This window comes from Emydura macquarii, unplaced genomic scaffold (assembly GCF_026122565.2).
Source record: "Emydura macquarii macquarii isolate MOO-44397 ecotype Brisbane River unplaced genomic scaffold, CSIRO-AGI_Emac_v2 contig_1119, whole genome shotgun sequence".
NCBI classification, from domain to species: Eukaryota; Metazoa; Chordata; order Testudines; family Chelidae; genus Emydura; species Emydura macquarii.
Window position 1 is genome coordinate 20625468 of NW_027131256.1, and position 24734 is coordinate 20650201.

At 46.1% G+C, this 24734-nt stretch overlaps 1 protein-coding gene across 2 annotated transcripts; it reads right to left on the reverse strand.

Annotated features, from left to right (window-relative positions):
- Window positions 1-5517: 5517 nt before the first annotated feature.
- On the reverse strand, window positions 5518-22766 carry STYXL2 (serine/threonine/tyrosine interacting like 2). Of its 2 annotated transcripts, none has more exons than XM_067546286.1 (6): window positions 22631-22766; window positions 21529-21657; window positions 16829-16923; window positions 16019-16250; window positions 13961-14178; window positions 5518-11889 (listed from the first exon to the last, which is right to left on the reverse strand). In XM_067546286.1, the coding sequence occupies exons 2-6, from the start codon at window positions 21636-21638 to the stop codon at window positions 9044-9046; spliced, it is 3501 nt and encodes a 1166-aa protein (XP_067402387.1). In that variant the 5' UTR covers window positions 21639-21657; window positions 22631-22766; the 3' UTR covers window positions 5518-9043. The 2 variants fall into 2 exon arrangements, with proteins under 2 accessions (XP_067402387.1, XP_067402388.1); XM_067546287.1 differs by having other exon boundaries at window positions 21529-21654; window positions 22631-22753.
- Window positions 22767-24734: the final 1968 nt, after the last annotated feature.

Genomic DNA, 24734 nt, shown 5'->3' on the forward strand with positions numbered 1-24734 from the left:
CTCTAGTGAAAGCCCCGAGTGTTTGAAGCCTCTTATGCAACTGCAGCATGTGATGGACCACTCCCTTTGCCTGGGTCTCTCGTTCTTCCCAGCCTTCCCTCAGGAGATCAAGAATGCCAAGGGGTTCTCTCCCCTCCTGGGAAACAAGGGAGAGAATTCCCTTGACAGTTTGGGCACCTCTCTTTTGGTGAGCAATAAAGCTGGGAGTAGTGTATCCCAGTGGTGCAGGTTTTCTTCCACAAATTTACGTAGCATTGTCTTCAATGTCTTGTTAAAGCACTCCACCAATCCATACATCTGAGGATGGTACAGGGAAATATGGAGGATTCGTATAGCTAAGAGGTGGCATAGGTCGCCATCAATTGGGAGGTCACATTTTTCCCCTGGTCTGTTAGGATTTCGCACGGTATCTCCACCAAAGCAAAAACCTTGATAAGCTCAGCAGGTATCTTAGGGGTGGTGGCAGTCCGTAAGAGAACCATTTTTGGATACCAGGTTGTGTAATCCACAGTCATGAAAATGTATCAGTGGCTGGAGGTGCTCTTTTCCAGTGGACCCACTAAGTCTAGTCCTATTCACTCAAAAGGTACCCTGACCACTGGGAGGGCAAGGAGGAGAGCTTTCAGTACTCCCTTTGGGCTGGTGTATTGGCATTCTGGGCAGGAGGTGCAGTAGTTCTTTATCTCCTGGTGGATGACCTGCCAGAAAAAGTATTGCACCACCCTTTGAAGAGTTTTTTCCTCACCCAGGCTTCCTGCTCAGGGCACCGAATGGGCTAAAAGATCCTGATGGAACCTCTAGGGAACCAGCAACTAATGGAGTAATTCTCGGGTCTGGGGCTCTTCCACCACCCAATAGAGACGGTCCCACCATATTTCGAATCATGGGCCCCGGGAGGCTTGGGAGACATCCCCTTCAACTGAGTCTCTACCTGTGGCCTGTTCCCAGACTCAGCTAAGATTAGGGTCCTCCCGTTGTTCCCGAATGAAATCACCATCGCATTTGAGCTCTGTCTGTGCATCTTCGATGGAGGAGTTAGTTTAGGTAGATGGGGGAATCTGGGCCCCTTTGGTTTTGGAGGGCCCTTCCCTCAGGTGATCATCTCAGTCACAGCCAAGTAGCTCCTTTGGTATTGGCTCCTCACTTCCTCCTGTTGGAGGGTACGGGGTGGACTCTTGCAAAAGCGCCCAGAACCACGGCCAGTCCCACCCCAGGATCACTGGATAGGCCAGTCTGGGGGTCTGACAGACAACTGTGCTATGGTGGGATATGTCACCCAGACAGTCGGATAAGAATTTAGACCTCCATGGACACATTGTAATTGAATGTGGGCCCCGTCTAGCTTGAGATCTGGGATCAGGTGACCCCGGATGAGCATTTGACTACAGTTCAGGAGTTGAACAGTGCCATCGCGGGCATTTCATCCACATGCACTGGGACCTTGAGCTTCTCCAGGCTCTTCTTCTGAGCCAGGGGGATAGCTACCCAGACTTGCCCATAATTACAATCCATATAGGGGCAATCCCTCTGGAAATGTCCCTCCTGGCCACAATCATAGCAGTGGTCCTTGCTCCTCGATTGGACCGGCTCCTGTAAGTGGGTCTCCTTCTCACTATGTCAGGTCTCGGGCTATCGTCAGCCTCCAGCCAAGATCAAGGTTTTTAAACCAGGGTCCCTGATGGGCATTGTGGCTCCCCTGGTTCAGCCTGTTGGGGGCTCCCCTCAGTCTTCTTGTCTGCCTCCTCCCCCAGACTCTGCAGTCTTGTGAGTCTGGGGTTCAGATACTCCTCCCTGAGCCCAACTGCTTTTGCAAGCACCGCTGGGCAGTATCTTCGCACCCATTCCTTCCCTCCAGTTGGAGGATTTGGGTGAACTGTTCAAGAATTAAGGCTTCAGCTACCTGAGCTCCAGTCTTTGCCAGGCATAGTCCCAAAGGTGTTGGGCCACCATTCTTGGTTGAGCCCTGGAAGGCTACCGTTTCTCACGGAAGCATGGAGGTACGTTTCAGAGCTGATTCCAGTCTGATCTAGTATGGATGCCTTCACTTTTTCGTAGTCTAAGGTGCCCTGGTTGTGGTAAGCCACCTGGGCTGGTCCCAATAAGTAGGGGGCTAGAAGGATGGCCCAGTGTCCTAATGGCTATCGGGTGGCAGTTGCCACCCATTCAAAAGTCACTAGAAAGGCCTTGGGATTATCCCTTGCCCCATCTTAGTGAGCCACAGTGGGAGGCCAGGTGCTAGAGATTCTGGGTCGGGCTCCACTGAGGGGGTGACTGAGATCCTACTGGGCCATAATAATGCTGTCATATGCTGGATGAGCCTTTCCTGCTGGCGGCCAACTTTCACATCATCTGCTGCAGCTGGCTAGTAATCTGTTCCAACAGCTGTGCTTGCTGGTATTGTTGCTGTGCTGCTCGTTGCTGCTGGCTTTCAAGAAGCCATTTCAAGTCTTTGTCAGATTCCATCCTAGATTCTAATAATTCCTGAGTGTGTGCGCTGAAGTACTACAACAAACCGAGGGAAGAACCCATCCCACCCTCCGGTTTTCTAGTTCAGGCCTCTCCGCAGGCCTAGGGCATCTGCCCACATTCTCCACCATGTGTTGTGGGATAAGTGTGCCCTGTCCCCCTTTTGGTGAGGAGGTGGGGCACAGTTGGCCTGTGCTTAAATCTCCCTGGCCAGTCCCAGTGTCAGGGTAGTGGGGCCTAACAGCTGAAGTTAGTGGACTCACCCTTAGCTGCAGGGCAGTAAGGCCTAGTGGCCAGAGTCAGTATGGTGGCCTTGGTCCATAGGGTCATTTGGCCTAATAGCTAGGCAGGGTAGGCTGCCACCTTGGAGTGGGTTGTGGCCGGGATAGGGGGACCCAGCTCCTCCCTATTCTACTGGGTCCCAGCAGGGTTCCACCACTGGGTCAGCAAGGATCCAGCCAAAATGCACGGACAACTCATAGAAGAATGTCTAAACACTCCCCCTCCCCCAGGCTTCTTCTTACCCTGACTTCTGAAGCTATGGCCTGGATATCATCAGGGATCCAGATCCCTCTGCAAGCATAGCACCCCATGACCCCAAGTTCTGTTGGGTTTCTGCTGGCTCTTGGGTGGTCAACAGAGTCCCAGAGTCTCTGGCTCCCACAGCCTGGTATTCCTGTGAGTCTCAGGCTGGAGCCTCCACTGTAGGTCCTTCCTCCTCAGCATCAAGCCCCAACTGAGCTGAGCTGCTCCCTTTTATACTAGAGCACTTGGAGCATGCCCAGTAAGGTTGGGGAGGCATGGCTTCCTCAGCCCATAATGTGAGTTAACCCTTCCTTGTCCAGTGCGGGGTGAATGTACCCTGTCACAATATGTTATGATTGTAAAAAGTGGGACACTAAATTGCTCAAGGTATGGGCTGTAACATTGTGAAGCACTAGGTATGATGTGCTATTCTATCCTGGGTGACTGAGGCCTACTAGCCATGGTGCAACAGTAAAGTGCCTGCAGGTGCTGAGATTTTGGAGCACCCTAGATACTAGTGTAATAACAGAAGCCTTCTCAGTTTTGTGATTTTGAGACCCTTTGGACTAATGTAGCTTTGGGTATGCTCAGACCTGGAGTACTGAGGGCACTTTAGGGTAAAATTGGCTGTGTGAACCTCCCCTCTCCCCCCCCAAAAAAATCCAAAATGACAAATATCAAACCCTCCTGCATACAGTAGGCATATGCAACTGTACCAGAACATCAATCCCCATGAAAGAATCCCCATTCTTCTTGACTTTCACTGAAGGATTGTGGGGAGGAGGAAGCTGACGGGTTACTGGGGGATCACAGAAAAGGGAGTCTGTCTAGATACATTTTGGATATTTATCCACTCTGCTAATCTAGCACCAGACCACTGCAGTTGGTATAAAAGCCGTTCTCTCAGTAACTCTGGTTGCCTGAAACAGTCTTTGTGTATCTCTCCTCTTCATCTCTGTTTAAATTCTCATCTTAAAACCTGACTTTTCTACCCTGCCTCCAGACCTCTTCATTTCTCTCCCTCTTGGTTATTGGCCTTATGACTGAATGCTTTAATATTTTCACCATGCAAGGTCTTTATGTCACTGCTTCAAGTAATTTATACCTGTGAGCTGGAGCCTTTCCCAACCTGCTCTCAAACATAGTCCACACAATGTGTATAATCCAAAATCACCCCCTTCCTGCTTTGGGGGTTTGGCTTAACAAAGATACCAGCAGTAAAAAAACAAAGTTCAGCTGTTTCTCAGGTTTCTCCCTCATGACTGCTCAACCCACATCCTAGATTGTTTCTCCCCAGGCAGCCATTTCCATTTCCCTTTTATACAAGTGCAGTAATAAGCCACCTACCTCAGTGAGTCAGCAAAATCCACTTAATCCTTGCCCAGAAGGGTCAAAATTTGCTAACAGGGTGGAGTGTTTCAGGCTTGTTATACGATCATATACTGTCCTTTGTCTTGAATAATTTAATTCTGTAACAGCCTTGGGATCCAGTTTAAATGAAAAATGTAATCTGAATTTACTGTGGAAAAACAAAATAAGTAAAATCTGTTCCTTTTCTCGTTCTCTTCTTCTGTTATTGTTTCATCACCTGATTTTGAGAACGCTTTCACTGATAGAGCACTGACCATCTATTGGTTAACCTGGTTTTGGATGTCAGAAATCCTACGTCTAAAAGATCAAGAAGTCCAATCCATGAAGGATAGTTGAATGAAATGGTTCTAAGCTTCTATTGAATTTAAAAAAGACAAACATTATCATTTATCATTAATTATTATTTAGATAGCACTGCTGATGTGCATGACATCACACAGACAAGTAGGAAGATAAAATCCATGCCCTGTGGAGTTTACAATCCATATGAGGCAGTTACCATACTGAGAAGTGATAAAATCATAACAATCTCTCTCTCTCAAAATCATAGAGGGAAATGAGATGAAATGGCATGGAAAGAGAAAACTATTCTTGAGGGAAGACTATTACAACAGTGACAGGTCTTTGCCTGGGTTTCTACTTGTATTTAGCTTTGGGAAGGCTGTTGTGGAGGTGTCCGGTGTTTCAAACTACAATCCAAATAGGAGAGGGAGCACATAATTCCAGAGTGGAGCTCAGTGACGGTAAGCTGGCCAAAGGTATTTTAAGGTAAAATTTAAAGGAGAAATGGGAAATTGGCTTGTGACATGTATTATATTATTCAGCCAAATAGTAAGTGTCTTGATGTGTCAGAGACTTACAGTGACGTACAATCCACACAAATAACTCCTATAGTGGTGCCTAGACAAGTTGTCTTGTCACATGGAACTTCACAGGGTTCAGCACACCACGGCAGAGACCAGACCTAGTATCTCTGAAGTTCGTGAACATGGAGCATGCTAACTGTAACCCAACGGCCAATAAAAACTGCCACCTCTTGAAAATAAATGTGAAATTACCAGAGCTATCATTCAACAGAAACATAAGATTTTCTCTTTGGTCTTTGCATGTTACATTCCACCATATATTAATGACCCATTTGTTTATTACCAGAAATTGGTATGAGTACCACCCTTTTATTTAAGTCAACAATATTGAAAAATAATAAAAGACACAACAGGACTACAGACATAACAGACAGGCACCAGCTGAACTGCATGCATGCAACATCAAATTGAACTCAGGACATTTCCTCCAAAACAGACCTCTATCTTTTGAATGAGATCAGAATATCTATTACTAAGATTACTAAGCAGTCAGTAACATTAAGTATTTTTTCCTCTTGTAGACCTAAAGCCACTAGCAGGAGACATAATCACACTGGACTGAATCTAATTCCATCCAGTCATATGTCATATGTACTACACATACAGATTCATTAGTATATTAAACCTCTAACAATGAGGATGAGTTCTTGTTACTACAGTAGATAGGTTATATTAGTTCTACTATATACATGTCAAAATCCACCACCCTGGATATATGCATTTTAAAAAGGGTCAGATACTGTCAAGTTGTAATTTTAGAGTTTGGCCTTATGCTATATTCAGTATGGGACTACCCTGGAGTTTCAACCAATTGACAGCAAATAAATTAAAAACAATGAGAGTCCTGTAGCACCTTAAAGACTAACAAATTTCTGCAGGTATAAGCTTTCGTGGGCTGCAACCCACTTCATCAGATGCATGAAATGGAAATCACAGATAGGAGATAAATATATACATCCAAGGGTAAGAAATATAACAATGGGGAGGGCAAGAGCTAACAGAGTCAATTCAGTTAGAGTAGATGAAGCCTATTCACAACCATTGATTAGAAGGTGAGAATGTGTGAACAGTGACAATTACATTCCAAGTCCCTATTCAGACCCAGTCTGATTGTGTCAAGTTTGCATATGAGTTCCAGCTTTGCAGTTTCTTGCTGAAGTCTGTTTTTGAAGTTTTTTTGTTGAAGTATGGCAACTTTCAAGTCAGCTACAGAGTGTCCTGGGAGACTGAAGTGCTTTCCTACTGTCTTATGGATGTTACCATTTTTTATGTCTGATTTGTGTCCATTTATTCTTTTGTGTAGTGACAGTCTGGTTTGGCCAATGTACATAGCAGAGGGGCACTGAAGGCACATGATGGCATATATTACATTAGTAGATGTGCAGGTGAATGAGCTCCTGATGGTGTGGCTGATGTGGTTAGGACCTGTGATGGTGTCACTAGAGTCAATGTGTGGGCAGAGCTGGCAACGGGGTTTGTTGCAGGGATAGGTTCCTGGGTTAGTGTTCATGTTGAATGGTGTACGGTTGCTAGTGAGTATTTGCTTCAGGTTGGGGGGCTGTCTGTAAGCAAGGATAGACCTGCCTCCCATGGCTTGAGTGAGTGAGGGATCATCTTCTAGGATAGGCTGTAGATCCTTAATGATGTGTTGGAGAGATTTTAGCTGGGGGCTGTAGGTGATGGCCAGTGGTGTTCTGTTGTTTTCTTTGTTGGGTCTGTCCTGAAGTAGGTGACTTCTGGGTACCCGTTTGGCTCTGTCAATTTGTTTCTTCACCTACCCAGGTGGGTACTGTAATTTTAAGAATGTTTTATAGAGATCCTGTAGGTGTTTGTCTCTGTCTGAGGGATCAGAGCAAATCCGGTTTTATCTTAGGGCTTGGCTGTAGACAATGGATCGTGTAATGTGTCCAGGGTGGAAGCTGGAGGCATGAAGATATCTATTGCGGTCAGTTGGTTTTCAGTATAGGGTAGTATTAATGTGACCATCCCTTATTTGTATTGTAGTGTCCAGGAAGTGGATTTCTTGTATGGACTGGTCCAGGCTGAGGTTGATGGTGGGGTGGAAATTATTGAAATCCCGGTGGAATTCTTCAAGGGACTCTTTCCCGTGGGTCCAGATGATGAAAATTTCATCAATGTAGCATAGGTAAAGAAGAGGTGCTTGGGAACAAGTTTTGAGGAAGCGATGTTCTAGGTCAGCCATAAAAATGTTGGCATACTGTGGGGCCATGCGGGTGCCCATAGTTGTGCCACTGACTTGAAGGTATAGATTGTCTCCAAATCTGAAGTAGTTGTGGGTCAGGACAAAGTCACAAAGTTCAGCTGCCAGGTGTGCCATATCATCATCAGGGAAAATGTTCCTGATGGCCTGTAATCCATCTTTGTGTGGAATGTTGGTGTAGAGAGTGTCTACATCCATAGTGGCTAGGATGGTGTTTTCTGGGAGATCACTGATGGATTGTAATTTTCTCAGGAAGTCGGTGGTATTGCGACGATAGCTAGGAGTGCTGGTGGCATAGGTCCTGAGGAGAGAGTCCACATAGCCTGATAATCCTTCTGTGAGAGTGCCAATGCCTGAGATAATGGGGCGTCCAAGATTCCCAGGTTTGTGATCTTGGGTAGCAGGTAGAATAACCCTGGTCAAGGCTTAGGGGGTGTGTCCGTGTAGATTTGTTCCTGTGTTTCTTTAGGGAGTTTTTTAAGTAGATGTTGTAGTTTCTTTTGGTATTCCTCAGTAGGATCGGACAGTAGTGGCTTTTAGAATGTGGTGATGGAGAGTTGTCTGGTAGCCTCCTGTTTGTAATCCAAACTATTCATGATGACTACAGCGCTTCCTTTGTCAGCCTCTTTCATTATAATGTCAGAGTTGTTATTGAAAGGCTGTGGATGGCATTGCGTTCTGCACTGGCTGAGGTTTCATGCATCTGACAAAGTGGGTTGCAGCCCACAAAAGCTTATGCCTGCAAAAATTTATTAGTCTTTAAGGTGCTACAGGACTCCCGTTGGTTTTGCCCTATACAGACTAACACGGCTACCCCTCTGGAACTTTTCACAGACAAATTAAGAAACCCTAAAGTATAAATCTGCACAATAGCTACGTTTAAGGGATATTTTGTTCCACTGAAGCTACTCAGGGGAGCAAACCTTATATGTATTCCCCAAAATTAGGTTGTTGACATTCATGACACTGAGGAAGTACACATAAAAAAGCCACATCAGCTTCTGCTTAGTAAGAAAAGGAGTACTGTATTTAAAAAAGCCCTCAATACTTCCAAATGGGAAAAAGGCACAGCTGATAAGAGAAGAAACTACATTTTCAAGCTTCTAGAAAAGGTTGTTGGTTCCCCATTCTCCCATTTATAATCAAAACAAAATTAGAAATAATGTTAGAGTGACTCTTTAATGACTCCAGAAAAGTGGAATAATCAAAACAGGATGTGACCAAACTCTTGACTTGTGGGTGCTGTCCCAGGGGGCAGAATAGCTTTACCTGCTATAGTTACTAAAATATTCTCCATATACAAGTGACTCTTAAAAATGTATTCACACCTATGCTAATCATTTAGCACAAGCTTCTTCTTTCTGACAAACCATAAACACTTCAAATGCTTGACCTTCTTCCCCTAAGGCTATTGATTAAGGTGAAGAAAGCTTCTGCAGGACATCAGTAGTATCCTGGAAATCATGAAAGATGATCTGAAATATAATGATGAATGATTCAGGTGAGACATCTGCGTCTGGGACACAGGCTGATGGTGGGACCATGCTGGGACCCCACTTCAGTACTCCTGGTGTCTTCATAACCTGGTCCTCAGTCACTCCTCTCTTCTTCGCCGGAGCTTTGCTTTAGTTTCTTCTTGCCGGATTCTCCAGGCAGCAATAATGGCATCGTCATCCATTTCTTCTTCTTCTACTTTTTTATGAGTGCTTCGTCTGTACTGTGAGAATTGCCTTGATGCAACACTCTCTTCGCTTTCTTCCACCTTCTCTGTTCTGTCTCCGTCCTCTTCAGACTTTGAAAAACTCTGCATGAACTTTCTCTTTGCTCCAAATTCTGACATGTTGGAACTAGACTCCTCTTCAGATTTTTCCAAGTGATGGGATCTGACACGACTCTTTGTTGATGGTCCTGGGGATTCAGAGGCATAGGATGGCTCAGGAGTTTTTCTGAAAAAATATGGCTCTGGGCTTTCTTCCCTAGAACTTGTCTCTCTGGCCTTGGTTCGTGTGAACTTGTACATCTCCTTGTCCTCTTTTGCAGAGGTAGAGGAAAATCTTGATGTGATTCTCAGTGAATCACCTTTAGACTGGTAGGAAGAAGAACGGTCCACCTCTTCTCTTTGGGATCTGGAGAAGCTATACCTGGATGCTTCAGAGTCCATCTCTCTGAGAGTGGATGATCTGTTGTACTTCTCTCTAGCCTTCTCAGGCTGGTCATGATATGAGGTCTTTCCTTCTGCTTTCAGGCCACTGAGCCACTTATTAACATTGGTCTCCACCTCTGAATTCATGGCACCAGTGTTTGCAAACTGACCAGAGAAAGCAGAAGCTGTATCATTTCTGTCAAGATCTGTTTGGAAGGGATACTGAATGCCATCTATTGTGTTCTCTGTGTCGTATTCAAATTTCTCTTCTTCCCCTTCTTCCTGGGCCTTCTTCTTCTTAAATAAAGTGCTGCGCTTGTTGTCTCTGACAAGCTTTTCGATTTGATAATCTGACATTTTTCCTCTCATCTCCATTTGTATCTCCTTCTCTTTCCGGCTGAGTTTTTTTAGGTCAATGTCATCAGCAAAGAGGCTGTACAGTGGCTTGCTTGTTTGTGTCACCCTCTTGCTTGAGCTAGACCCTCCTGTCCTCACGCTCACTGAGGCATTGGAAGACAGAATGGACTGGGTGTCAGCATTGCTCATGTCCTTCTGGCGGAGCTGAGAGCTAGCCAGAGATAAGCCACTTTGTGCACTGAGGAGGGAGGTCTTGTCATCGTTGAGGTATCTGCCAAGATCACCGGACTTCACGCTGGAGGCCACAGTGGAGGACGGGCGGGACAACATCATTATCTCATTTTGTTTCTGAGCAATGGTTTCACTAACCACACTGGCAATCCAGTTCTGAATGCTGGCCACGGATATCACATCACCTGGACCAACTGGGATGTTGGGTAGAGATTTAGCTGGCATTTGGGGCTGCATAGCCCCAGCGCTGCTTCTGTTTTGAGGTAGAGATGAATGGTTGCTCTGACTGCTCAGTGAAGAAGCTGAATCCTCAGCACCATTTATGGAAGGTGCTGAGGGCCAAAGCGATGACAGCGGGATACTCCCACTCATTGTACTCTCTGTCTCCCAGCTGCATAGGAACTGACTTTCTTCCAGGACCTTTTTTGAATGTTCAAGTAGCTCCACTCTCCTCTGCTTCCTTTTGGCTGAAGCAGAATCTTCGCCCTTGGCAAGTGCCACAATCTCATCCTTGTTCTCACTGCCCACCCTCTTCTGCTGTTTTATTTTCCAGGCCTGGTAAGCAGTCAGGTTGACATCGGATCGATCCTTCTCTTCTTCTGCTGCCTCCTCGCCAGGCTGGCTGCCATCTTCTATCTTGGGGAGTGCAGAGGATTCTAAATCCTTCTTGTGAAAACCAAACTGGATTCTCTTGATCTTCCACCTTTCAAGAGGGGTCAGCTTGTCTTTGTTCTTTTTGCAGAAGTTATGAAAGGAGCTGGTGTCCGAGCAAACACTCTCCACATCCACATCTCTACCCTTTCTTCCTGGTTCTGGGTCTGGGCTGTCCTCACCACTTTTATTCCTGGCATGGTATCTCTGAGCAGCTTCCTTTTCAATCTCCAGCAGTCTCTGGTTCCACATATCACAGGTGCTCTCTGTAGACACAGAGTCTGTGCGGACCCTCCTCAACCTATTGATGCTGCTGGCTTCCAGTTGTTGCTTCAGGATTTGGATGTCAAGGCTGCTCACACTCTCAGTGTCACCACATTCACTTGAAGGATACAGTCTTTCTCCCATGCTGGAGACTCCATCCTCCTCTCTGTGTAGCGAATAACCTTCCTTCTCGTATTTCGCATTTCGACGCTGCCACTCTTGGATCATCCGCTCCACATTTTCCTCAGATTCCTCTCCACCCTGATCTGGAAGCTTTGGAGTTGTGCTTTCCACATCCTTATTTGGTGGTTCCCTTGCAGGCAGGCCTTGCTTCTGTCTCCATTCCTCATACAGCTGTTCCTCCTCCTCCTCACTGATGAGAGTGGGCTGTTTGGAAACCAAGCTAGATTTTCCCATGGAGGAAGAACTCATAACACTTCCCAGAATGCTGGTGGTGTCCTCTTCCTCCACCGTGATGGAGTGCACTTTGGCTCCCATGACACTCCCAGAGACTTCCTCTCCAGAGAGCTGGGAATGGGTTCCTGTTTCGATGACAGAACTCTGGCTGGCTGCGTCATCATCACCCCCAGTGTCTTCCTGCTCTCGCTCCTCCAGCAGCTTTTCATTGAGCTCCCTGAGCTGTTTCAGGAAGCCACCATTGGGATAAATGGCACGCTTCTTCCTTATAGTCATCAGGGCCTCTAAGATGGTCATGTGGTGGAAGATCATCAGGTAAGCAGCCACCAGCACAGCCGAGCGACTGATTCCCATTTCGCTGCTTACCAGGATTTTACCTACAGATATGAAATATAAACGTGTCAGCTGCTTTCAACAGCCTACAGGGGTTAATCTGCAATGCATCACATAGGGCCTGATCCAAAGTCCACTGATATCAGTGGATGTCTTGATTTCACTGGGGTTTATATCAGACCAATGGCAAGTTTTTTTTTGTGCCTATTTTGTTTTATTTTCTGATTTACCTTAATTCAAATTTGAGACTATCAAAATAATACCAAGTAACATGTGTACATGAGCCAAGAGCTATGGATGAGCACATTTTAAAATAAGCTAATTACAAAAATTATATTAATAGTTTGTACTTATATATTGCATTTAATCAAAGAATCTCCAAGCACTTTACAAACATTAGTGAGTTGAGCTTTACAATATTATTTGACTTGCTGTGTGATCTTGTGTAAGTCACTTAACCACACTGTGCTTCAGTTTCCCCACATGTAAAATGGGAATATTAATACCAGGCTCAAGAAGGACAAATTAATTCATTAGTTAATGTTTGTAACGCACTGTGAGAGCCTTAGATAAATATTAAATTATTAATTGTATTTTTGCCAGGACTCAGATCTGCCATAATCTGGACTGCTACAAGTCAGAATTTATGAGCATGCAGAATCATATTGGGTGTCAGGACTGGAATAGCCAGCTGGCAGGCTGGAATAGCTGCACCTGCAATCTGATGAACTGAAACAGCTGCTCCACTGCCTTATAATACCACCGAAGATGTGATATAATCAAGGCACTGTATATTCCATGTTCCATGGCATTTGCCACAGAACCCACCTCTTCCTACAAAATTGTGCTCCAGAATTGAAGATTTCTTTCTTTTTTAAATGACTTTTCTAGTTCTCTATAGTTGCCAACCCCCGACCCCAAACCACCCCCCAAACCAAAACCCTTTCAAACAGGACGTGAGCCTAAACTGATGCATTGGTGTATGCCTGAATCTGCAGACAACCTGAAACAATACTTCTCAGATGTTTAAACTGCTCCCATTTATCCAATGTACATCAATGTGCTGTTCACTCTAAAACCCAGCAAAGCAAATCTAAGGTTTCAGCTATTTCACTCCTGATATTTTACCAGAAACATTCAACTTCCCCTACAATCCCAAACTGACTCTCACACATTCCTACATGCCAGGAGCCCCAGTTTCCTCCTATTCAGCTCACCAGCTTTCCCTGCTGACACCTTTTGCAATGTAGTTACATTGTCAACACAAAAATTAGCAGCACATTCAAAATGTAAGGGCAGAATAAAATCAAGTTAATTTAATATGAAAATAAATAACACAAGGGATACTGAAGACTGACTGTAGTATTTATTTCCATGTTTAATCCAATTAGGCACTCTATTTTTTATTTTAGCTGAGATTGAGACAGAATTTCTAGTATGCTATTCTAGAGTTCCACAGAATAACCAGGGTGGACTGTGTTGCCATAGAATTTAGCTCCAGCAGAATGTGCAAGACTCTGGCTATCCCCACGCAGAAACACATCACCTGTTTTGTCCTCCAATAGCACAGTGGTCCCTACTGTTCTGTAGTAGATAACCTACCAAAGGTGAGGACTGTGTACAGGACATAGCAGCTCAGATAGCCCTGAACAATAGCTGGATATTATTGTAATCGTAGCACTTGATACAGGCTCAAAGAAGTATATTCATTAGCACCAGGACTCAGGGAGGTGGCTAGCAGCAGATTCAGTTGCAGGGCTTGCGCAGGGGATCTCTGGGGTGCAGAACTACATCAGCTAAGCCTCTTCCTACCCCTGATCCACCTCTTCCACCTCCAGTCCATTTCTGACATGCCCCCACCTTGGAATGCCCACTGTGCCCGGGCCTGCTGTGTGGGCAGTGCAGAACTAGGCCTGTGGTATTCACCAGGAACCCTTCTATCTGCCATACACAATGGAGCCAAAGAGCAACTAAAACTCTGGTCCAAAATGTTCTCTGTAATGCCTCCCTGAAAATCATTCAGAATACATTGGATAATAGTTACAGTATGAATTAGAGAAATGAGAACACATTGGCAATGTAAGCCCAGGAACTAGCACAGTCTCCTTATTTTACCTCTGTAAGTCAGCAGTGCTTCATCAAGGAACTCCGCAGCCTGGTGAAAGTGTTTGGAAATGTCCATCTCTGGGAAATCATCCACCTCAATGCCCAGGTACTGGATAGTCAAACCATTGTAGAAATCTGGCCCTGTGTACACCCCGGTACCATGAGCTGCATTCAGGACATGGGTGATCCCAAGCCTCTTCAGACGGCCTTTGTTCACAGCAACACTCCTGCAAAGAAGAGAAAGAGACATTAGATGTTGGCTCCTGTTCTGAGGCTGGAGAGAGCCAGTCCATTGTCCCAGGGGCCAGCAGGGGCAGGGTTAGAAGGGGGATGTCAGTAAGAGGTTAATCATGATCTGATTAAAAATGGAAAAAGAACAGAACAGAATGAACACAATGAGGCATGGTGAGTGGCAAACCAAGCTGGATTTAACTCTTTGTCAGTTCAATGAGCGCTGTAGAGGGATATCTGTAATGGTCCTGTGCAATCTGAGGGTCAGAAGGTTATTGGGTAAGGAGTGTGTACTGGTGCCCTGAACAATCTAAAGGCAAGAAAAAGAGCATGATATTGAAAGATGAGATCTTTAACACGTATGATTTGTGCGCTCAGATTGACCTAGCAGCAGTTTAAATAGATTCCCATGCAGGGACTTTCCCTTCTTTCTTATATCCAGGGGCAGATTGGAAAAAAACATTATATGAGGATACTTTCCCAAACTCCTCCCACCCACTCATAACTTCAAAATGAGATTACACTCACAGTAGATTGTGCAAATCAGCATAATATGATTGTCCCTCTCCTTTCTTGGAAGCTTTGATTGGTATTAGAATAATTAGCAATATTCACATGTAAATTGCCATAGTTAGTCTTCAAAGCTGACACCCCATTGAGCTACATGAGAGAATTCACACATCTCAGAGCTATTGTTTCAGGCTCTCTGCAGACTCAGGCATACAGCAGGGGACTGGTTAGACTCTGGTCAAATTTTGAAGCTTCCTTCACAGTCATAAGAGCCAGAAACCCTTAACTAAAAGCTGAGATTCTGGAGTACAAAACAGTGGCTGCCAGGGAGAAGAACCTGATCACCAAGTTGGTGCAACCCTTCTCAACCTGACCTCTGCTTAAAATAATATTCTATCTGTTGGGCTGTCTCTGCTTCCTAGACACCAATATGGACACACAAGTTTACCCTTTCCACCCAACCATCTGACTGCTCTGTCTCTCAAATGGCTGATGTAGAGTTCAGAACTGTGAGTAGCAACACAGGCTGTCAAGATCTGTGAATGGAGAAAGTGAGATGGGAGCAGGAGAAAGGGCCAATTCAGCAGCTTAGAGTAGGGTTTCTATCCCATTTAGGTGAACAGAAGACAAGCCCAAATACAGGAATGTCCAACCTAAGAGACTGAGGTGTCTGTAGACACAGTAACCTACCTCCACCCCCTCTAAAATTAGCCAGAAGAGTAGCACCGTCAATGGTCTTCTAGCAGTTTATATTCAATACTTGCCTGAGAGATGCCCAAGGAGAAGCAAGGTGCTGCAGGACACATTACTGGTGATTCATTAGATGGCACTCTTCCCTCTCAGTATTGAAACAATGCCCCAGCATAATGCGAGGCAGCACTGGGCTGCTGAAGGTGCTGTCTTTTGGAAGAGCCATAAAATAGAGGCCCTGGCCACTTGTTTTAAATAAATTGCATGGCATTTTCCTCCCCTCTTTTTACAAGAATAGGTGTTTGTCCTTGTGTTTGGGCCAAATTCCAACTGGAGTAATTTCATTTTGATTACAGTTTCCCTGGTGCTTTTAACTGGACATGGTGTTCTTCCACTCATTTTCTAAACTGTTCTGAAGTGTTACTATGTGTTGTGAAAAAGCTGTTTTTTTTCCACAGCAGTGGTTGCTTTTCAGTGCAGTGTGATCTGTGTACACACAGACTGTTAAATGTCTTTGGATCTCTGGGGACGAAAGGCATTGAATGTAATATATATTATGCTGAGGTGACTTCAGTGACTCTATCAAGCCCTTCACTAGGAGTTTGTGCAACCTCAATGACGGAAGTTCATACTCACTTTTCTGCTATAAAGACGTTGGGCCAGACTTCATCCACAGGATCCCAGGGGGACTCCAGCCTGTCCTTCATGAGTGCCCTCTGCAAGTCCATCACACACGGTGTGTTGAACAAGCTGGTGTCATCAATCTTTTCTTTAACTCGGTTGTACAGGTCCTCCACCAGCAGCTGCTCTGCAGACTCTAACATCTCCGGACATATTGAATCCACTTTGACCTCCTTTGTCTTCAGCTCTGGAATGAGCTGACTGTCACTCAAAGCATGGAGAAAACTCACTATTCTTTCTCCCTGAAACAACCCTGGAGGCTTCTTGCTTTTCTTCAACAGTGTCCACCCACCCAGCCCGAAACGTGTGCGTGGGTGTGCTCAGGTAGTAGCCTCAATGCAGTTAACAGGGGACTGAGCACAGTAACCTTCTCCTTCCCCCCTCCCCCCACCCCCGCCCCTGAAACCTATGCTGGCTAAGGTTACAAGTGAAAAGAAGTCTGGGGCAGTCTCATTCTAATCCCAAGCATACGGGGGAAGGCAGCTTCCCCAGTGGTTAGAGCAGGCAGCTCTCAATCAGGACTCCTGCACTGTATTCTAAGACTCTGCTACTGACTCACTGTGTGACTTTAAGGCAAGTCTCCAAATGTTTCTGTGTAAGGGTATGTAAAATGGAGATGATAACCTCTCTACCTCACGTGGGAGGAGGGGGCGGGGTTATGAGGCTTCATGAAGGTTTGTTTGGCACTTGAAGATCCCTGATGAAAGAGGCTAACAAGTGCAACCAAAGTCTTTCTTACTTACCTTGTCCCTTTGTCTTTCTTACCTTCATTGATTATCTGTTTAGCAGCTACTGCAGAGGACAGGTGGATGGGCTCCATGAAGATACTTTCTGTGTCTGTGTCTGATATCACCGAATATCTGCCAATCAACGACATCTGTGTTAGACAAACACTTCCTCATCTGCCCCGCACCTCTGGTATTGCTGCCCTTCCCAACCATTTCAGAGGGGAGCAGCAGGGATGACAGACAGAGGGCTTTATGAGGGGGTGGATGGAAAGATATTCCCCCAAAGAGGGCGTGACAAGCGTCCTCCGCACACTGCCTTTGGAAGAGATCTCTGGCATCCAAAGGATGGCTGTAAGAGTTTGAAGGCTGTCCTGTGGGAGAGGGTCTGGAAGCAGGAGTGAGGGGCTGTGGGGCAGCAAGTGGATGAGAGTGAGGCCTGCAATGAGGATCTGCAGACAGTGGAGAAAGACTGCAGGAGAACAGACCTGGAACAGACCTGGAAAGGGTGTCCCTGCATAGGGGGATTGCAGCTAGGTGGGTGGGATGGAACTGTGAGATGGGATATTCATGTGAAGAAGAAATCCAGGGCACGTCCACACAGCAAGCCAGAGCCTGGGACAGTGAGTCTCAAAGATCCGGTCTACAGACTGAAGACCACCTCCCCTCCCTAGACTTTTGAGCCCAAGCTCCAGCTTGAGCCTGAATGTCTGCACAGCTATTTTTAGCACTATAGCACAAGTCCCATGAGCAAGAGCATGTAGACCTGGGCTCTGAGACTCGCTGCTGCAGCCTCCTGCTTGCTGTGTAGGTATACCACAAGTGGCTTGGACACCCACCACTAGATAGAGGGACTATCTGGGGGAGAAAGAGAGTCATAAACATCCGTTTTGTGCTGTATAAATTCTCAAACCGCCCTCATCACTAATATCTGAGTACCATTTCAGACATGTCTACTCCAAGTATGTTGTTCTGCTTTTATGCCTGGAGTGGCTTCTGACTAGAATTTGGTGAACAATTCATAACAAATGATGCTGCAGTTCCGGCCCTTTTTCTGTTAACAAATTGCTTGCAAACACTCTTAGACTTGTATAGATGTGTTTGTTCTTTCAGATTATTCGATAGATGGTTTAAGTGATCATATGGCAGTCTATGGATCTCTTGCAAACTACTCACCATAGTGATTGCGTAATAATTTATAAAAGTATTTTGTGACCCATTCTCTGTCTGTGAACATTCTTGCAAACAAAAATGTGCTCCTCCGATTGTCAATGGAAAATGAATTAAAGAGTTCATTAATACGATCAAAATGAATTCACTGGTTTTATTTGAACAAGTTTTCACAAATATTTTTTCTAAAGTATTTGCCCATCTAAAGCCCTGACTCCTGATCTGCTAGGTTCCCTTCCCCAGTTGGTTATCCAAGTGAAAGTAAACTTTAAAGACCATCAGCACAAGTTTGTTGCCAACACTGAAGGAGTCATGAGATGCAAGCTTCCAGCACTTGAAAAATACTTCTTGTTTATCATTAATTATAGCAGAAGGAGATTTCTCAAGTAACCCACACAGAATCCAGGGGAGCCGTGATTTTATGCCAAGGCATCAGCATGCTACCTAACCTGTCTGAGTGGCTAAACTGCTGTCACTTTTCAGGCTCAAAATGGAGACCACACCCAACCTAAACAGGCACCTCTGAGTCACCAGTTCAGTTCTAGCCCTTATCAAAAGTGTTTGAAAGTCATTATTATTTTATAGCTGTTCCGTGGACTATGTGAAATAAATTTGGGGTCTCGGTTCCATTCCTAGGGGACAGGCAGCCACATAAAAAAAGCCTCCATTGAAATTGATGCTATTGGGGCTTCTTGTTGGCAGTCTCAACAGAGGTGTCAGGGACAGAATAGGTCATATAGACCAAGCTCCCCTCTCATCCCTAGAGGAAGTCCCTCTGTGTTACTTCCAGTGGGGCTAGCATATTGCCGGTGCTCTACTTGTTCCATGGATAAATAGAGGGCATCAATCTCCAGGCTGTCAATCCTACACCTTTCACCAGGAATACATTTATACACACACACACAAATTAAAGAAAGGCATGCTGAGCTCATTGTGAGCAAGTAAAGGATAAAGCCCCAAGGACACTGGTTCCCTGTGCCCCGCACTGGTCCCCAGGACCCAGCATCGTATTGGGGTTAGACAGCTGACTGTGGGGACACTCTCTTTCTCTAACTCGAATTGGTGGCTGTTTCCTCTTCCTTCACAAGAAGGCCTGGACTCAGGCTTCTGCATACACCAGCCTGGCAGCCAGCTGCATTGATTAAATTGGTTCCCATGGTAACTGGCCATGGGAGGTTAGATGGACAGCATCATTCCAAACCCAGAAGCAGCTGGGGAGACTGGGACAGGCAGAAAGGACTGTGCAGTGTGATGGGTAGGTGCAGAGAGAGCTGGAGAGTTCAGACTTCAGATGATACAGTTAGATGGGTGAGGGAAGTGGTGGAGGGGGAAATCAACTGCAGCACATTTTTATAGTGGAAAGGCGTATTACCCTTCCTCTCCCCTCTGTCAAGACTGTCTGAACAGTTTTTGCAAACGTTTAGTCCCCAAAATTCCCTTCCAGGTTGACACCAAGCATGCCGTGTCTCAGCCCAAACCAGTATTTGTGGAGAGAATTGTGATGAGCAACTCACAGGGTTGACAGGGAATTTAGGGGCACCAGTTCCTGTTTGCTATGCAGAGGGGAGGAGAACACAAGTGAGCAGGAAACCCCATAACATCTGCAGAAGTGGGATTAGCAGGAAGCTCCACAAATCTAAGTGTGATTCTGGGAGTAGGGAGAGAGAAGAGCTGGGTAGTAGCCACTGCACATAGCATGCTTCCCTCTGCAGAGCTCAGCTTTCACTGAGGAAATCTATGTGCTGGTGGAACATCCAGGCCTGCAACCTGTTTCAGAGGGAGGAATGGGGCATGGCTATTGGAGCCACAGACAATGGGATCATCTCCCATTGTTGTGCTGCTAAGGGAGGAGCACCCAGAGACCCATGCTGAGGGGATGGCCCTCTGCGTTACAGCCAGGCTCTGATACAGACTTCCCAGTGGATAAGCAAGAAGATTAAATTCCCATCGCCTCCTGGAATGATTCCTTACGACAAAGGCTGGGGAGTTTATGGGGGGAGGGATTCTTTGGTATTACTAACCACATCCCTTCCCCCTCTCTGCTGGCCCAAACTCTTCCTGCTGCTGGACAAGTTGTGTCTTTAACATTCCAAGTTAACCTGCATAGTGCCAGTGGCACAAAATGAATCCTCTGGGTTTGTCCTGAGCTAGGGCCAGACTGGATAAAAATAGGTGGTGGTACTGTGAAGCTCCACCCCGCTGCCAAAACACCTGCTGCTGAAACACCTCGACAAAACCAAACCATTACGTGACTACACTGGAGTCCCTCGCGGAGGGGTGCAGGTGCCTCGAGTTCCCATACTGGAGTGCGCACAGCCCACACCTCTTGGGAGACTACTGCTACTAGTGCTGGCTTCAAGGGGGTGCTGTAGTGGTCCTCAGCTACTGCTGGCAGGCACCAGGAGCTTCTGCATTGTTGCCGCCCCTGCAACAGCTCCTTGGACCTGCTCCTCCTGAGAACCCACTTCCAGTTCCTCCAGCAACTGCCCTTCCCCTGACTGGCCAGTGGGGCATATGGGTGTGCACCAGAAGTTTCCAAGCCCTGAATCTGGGAAGGCAGCTTGTAGCCCTTTGAATGGAATTGTCTCTGCAACTGTAAGTGTGGTATTTGATACTGATGGCAGAAGAGGTAGTGGGTGAGGGAGGTGGTTCTGTTCAGTCTGAATGGCCAATCAGGGGAGGAAGAAGAGGCTATGATTAGGCGAGATCCCTGAATGATTATATTACACATGAGCCCAGCAAATTGCATGGGAACTTTTTTTTAATGAATAAAGTAAAATGAAGCAAATATTCTAGCTGTTGCTGGTAGCAAATTTCATGGTTAAGGCTGTTAATGGAAACCATTTACTCTCCGTTTGCACGTGGTCACATGCCCCAAAATATTGCCTTTTTGGCATAATCTTTCCATTGCTCCCCACTTCCAGAAACAGGTACAGTTTGAAAGCTTCTGGGAAATCCTGTCAGGCATTTTGGATTAGGAAGGGGAAACCAAAAAAAAAAAAAAAAAATCCTCATCACACTTGTTTTGACTAAAAGACACTTCAAAACGGGCAGAAGCGCAACTGCTTCCCTGAAAATGGCACCCTCCTGCCCTGTTCCCAGACCTCTTGCGAGAGATGGACCTGAACCAAAACTCAAATCCAAACAGCCTCAATCATTGGGGGGGTTAAAATCCACACATGGGGTTTGCAAATCCTTACAATGGACTGAATCAAAAGCCTGGGTCCAAACATACCTGGACTTTGAAATCCAGATCTGAATTTTGCAAATTAATAGGAGGAGGGAGAGTATAAGGAGTGGGAAAGCAATAATGTTTCCTCCCAATAATGCCTAGAGTGTGTGTGTGATTTAAGCTGAATGAATGGGATAAATAACACATGAGCTCCATGCTCACAGCATCTCCCTCCAGTATGGGCTATGCTGGTATTCTAAATCTCTGCCTCACGGAGCAGAGGGAAGCCTGAGGCTATGTTCTTGATCTGAGTAGGATGGGTATGTGTGGGGTTGGGAAGGAAGGGAAAGCAATTTGTTACATGCAGCTGTGGCAGCCCCTGTGGCAAATAGACTCACCGGCTGGGGGAGGGGCTGCGGAGGTAGCGGGCCTGCACTGCCTTCACATCTGGTCTATCCTCTTCATCTGGTACCACCTGCTCGCTGTCTGAATCCTTGTCGCTTGCCATGGCAGCTCTGAGGGATCTGCTGGAGGTGGGGAGATGGCAGGGAGAGGGGATTAAGAATACACCAAGTATAAGCACTGAACTGAGGAAAAGCCCTTCAGGCTAGGGATTGGTTGACACCTGTCCAAATTTTCCCAAGATCATCCTTTTTTTGAGGTAGCTGTCCCATGAAATCTGTAGGAGTGCTCAGCACACACTGCCAGCTGTACAGTTTTATGGGCTCAGGATCATCCTGGATGTCCTAGATTTTTTTGTACCTCAGAGATGGCAGCTCTAGGCCAGGCAGGCAGGAGGCAGGGATCCCCAGTGCCCTGCGCTGTGGTAGTAACACAATGACTTTGTGTTGCAGGCCACTGTTACAGAAGTGGCACCAACACCTTCCTGGCTGCCAGGGGCTGGGAACTCTGCAGAGAACTTAAGGAGCAAGCAGGCATGGGGGCCAGGAAGGAGGAGAGGCACTGGGTGGCTGTGCAGAAACTCTATCTCCTTCAGCCAGCTCAGCTCTGTTAAGAGACACTAGACAGAGCCACATCCAGCTAAGGACAGAGGGCTGGACGTGGCGACTTGAAGTGTGGGCAGTGGGGAATGTGAGGCCTATCCTCCTCAAAACAAAACACTGCAAAGGAGCAAGCACAAACCCTTGATTCCAACCAACTTTAAACCCTAGGACTCACCCCCAGGAGGCCTTTGCCGTGAGCCCACAATACCAGCCTCTGCCAGGGTGTACTGGGGGGTGAGGGAGGTGAAGGGGCTGATATTATTTGGTTGGGAACCTGGAGAAGCAGCAGCCAAGTCCTCAAGCCACACAGAGCGACTCCTGGCTCTTGCTCAGGGAGCGGCTGTCCCATTCCAGCCCAGGAGGGCTCAGATATCCCCTGACAGCTGGTCTCAGATATCAGGAACGCAGCCATGTCCCATAAACAAGGGCTGAAGAGCTCCTACCGCTCATGGAGCCGGTGAGATGGAAAGCAAAGACGTGAGGAAATGGCACTTACTGTGGAGCGATCCTGACAGCAGAATGGTCACTCCTTGTCCGAGGCACAGCCACGGAGCCCAGTGGATGGGGCAGGAAACTTGTCCGGAGTCACAGTTAGAGCCTGAGATCAGCCAGTCTCTCGCAGTCGTTTCTTCTCTAAGGGGCAGGGCAACTGTCAGCACCAAACCTTTAGCAGCTTTCTAAATATAGGGTCTTCCCCACATTGGCTGCTGGGTCGCATGGGAAAGGAATTCAGTGTCTCACAAACAGCACTTGATCAAACTTTTAACTCTTCCCATGCTGGGGGCTGAATTCCCTGATATTTTCTTGCTTGGATTTTCCTCTCACAGAAGAGGCCCAGAGAACAGCAGTGCTGCCACACTTCCATCTGGAGGGAGCCCCAAGATAACTGGGGCCCCACCAGGGGCAGTCTGAAATGCTGGTGTACTCCCTACTGCCTTGCTGCAGTGCAGGTATGATCAGCTGCTTCATGCTGACTGGGAACTCTGTGATACCAGGATGGCTCCCTCTCCATCGGTACTCAGGTGGGGATGAATAGCAGCTCCCCTTCTCTTCCTGCTTAAAAGGAAAACCTCCATAGCCAATCCCTTAACTCTCTCTAGAAGCACACAAACCAGCTCTGGCTCCAATGGAATCTCTATATCCCCAGCTAGCAGGTTGATTTGCAACTAAATATAGTTTTTGCACTACATTTTGTACTTCTTTCTGGCTAACCTGGAGGATACGCTTTTTATACACATGTATTTAAGCAATTATAGAGCTCAACATACATTTATTCAGATTCTTAATTTCTTACCTTTTTATCATGTTAGAAAATGGTGTATGATATGTTTCTTATTTACTGAATGATGATTAAGTTTTTGCTCGTGGTTTGTGACAAGCTGCATTTGGATGGAAATTGGAATTCAATTAAAAATGCACAAAAGCAGCATTTTAAATGTGCTTTTTATTAGTTAAAACTAGGATACATAAGAAAAAATGTAGGTTCATCAAAACCTGATTTGCATTTGCATTGCATTTGCATTGCAAAACTACTGATTTATTAAACAAGGAAAGCATTATTTGTAGTTGGTGAATTGAACTGATTGTCTCTGGTCATGGTGTCCTTCAAGATTTTGGAGGTAGCCATATTCATCCTCTCATACCTCAATTTTATTAATCGATTAGAAGAGGAAACAAACTTCCCTGCTTTTTCAACTTCCAACTGGTATCTTAACTTTGAATGAACTACTAACTGAACTGAACTAACTGAAGAAACTAAAATGAAGAAAACATTCCCTGTGTACTTACAGAAGAGGCTATTGCTGTCAACATAGCTTTTCTCTCAGTGGTATCCATAGAGCCGGCTCTAGCACCTTCTGGAGGACTGTGCACATGTGCTGGCAGAAGGGGCGACGCCGGCCCCCCTCCCTTTCAGTTCCTTCTTGCTTGAATTTCGACAGAGGGGAAGGATAGTGGGTCACGGAGTGGACATGAGCAACACATTTTGATGAACGACAATTATGGAAAATTAGTGACTGTTTTTTCTTCTTTGAGTGCTTGCTCATATCCATTCCATGTGAGGTGACTCACAAGCAGTGCCTCTGGACATGGGCCAGAAGTTCACAGACATGCCAACTGTAAAACTGCTCTGCTGAAGCCTGGATCATCCCGGGCCTGTTGAATGATAGCATGGTGGGACACAAAGGTATGGATAGATGACCACATATCGTCCTGTATCGGGATCTGAGCTAGGAAAACCGCTGATGATGCCTGTGCTCTTGTTGAATGAGCTGTCAGCATATTGCCTGCTCATAGCAGGCTTGGATGCAGGCAGTGCTCCAGGATGAAATCCTCTGGGATGATACTGGAAGTCCTTTCATTCATTCAGCGACCATAATGAAAAGCTATGTGGACCTGCGGAAAGGTTTAGTCCTTTCAATGTAGAAAGCCAGGGCTCATCTGACATCCAACGTACGCAGACACCTTTCCTCACTATAGTTGTGAGGCTTCAGGAAGAAGACTGGCAGGAAGATATCCTGGCTGACATGAAACTACAATACTACTTTCAGCAGGAAGACCTGTCCTTGTAGAACACCATGTAAGGGGGTTCCAAAGTCTGA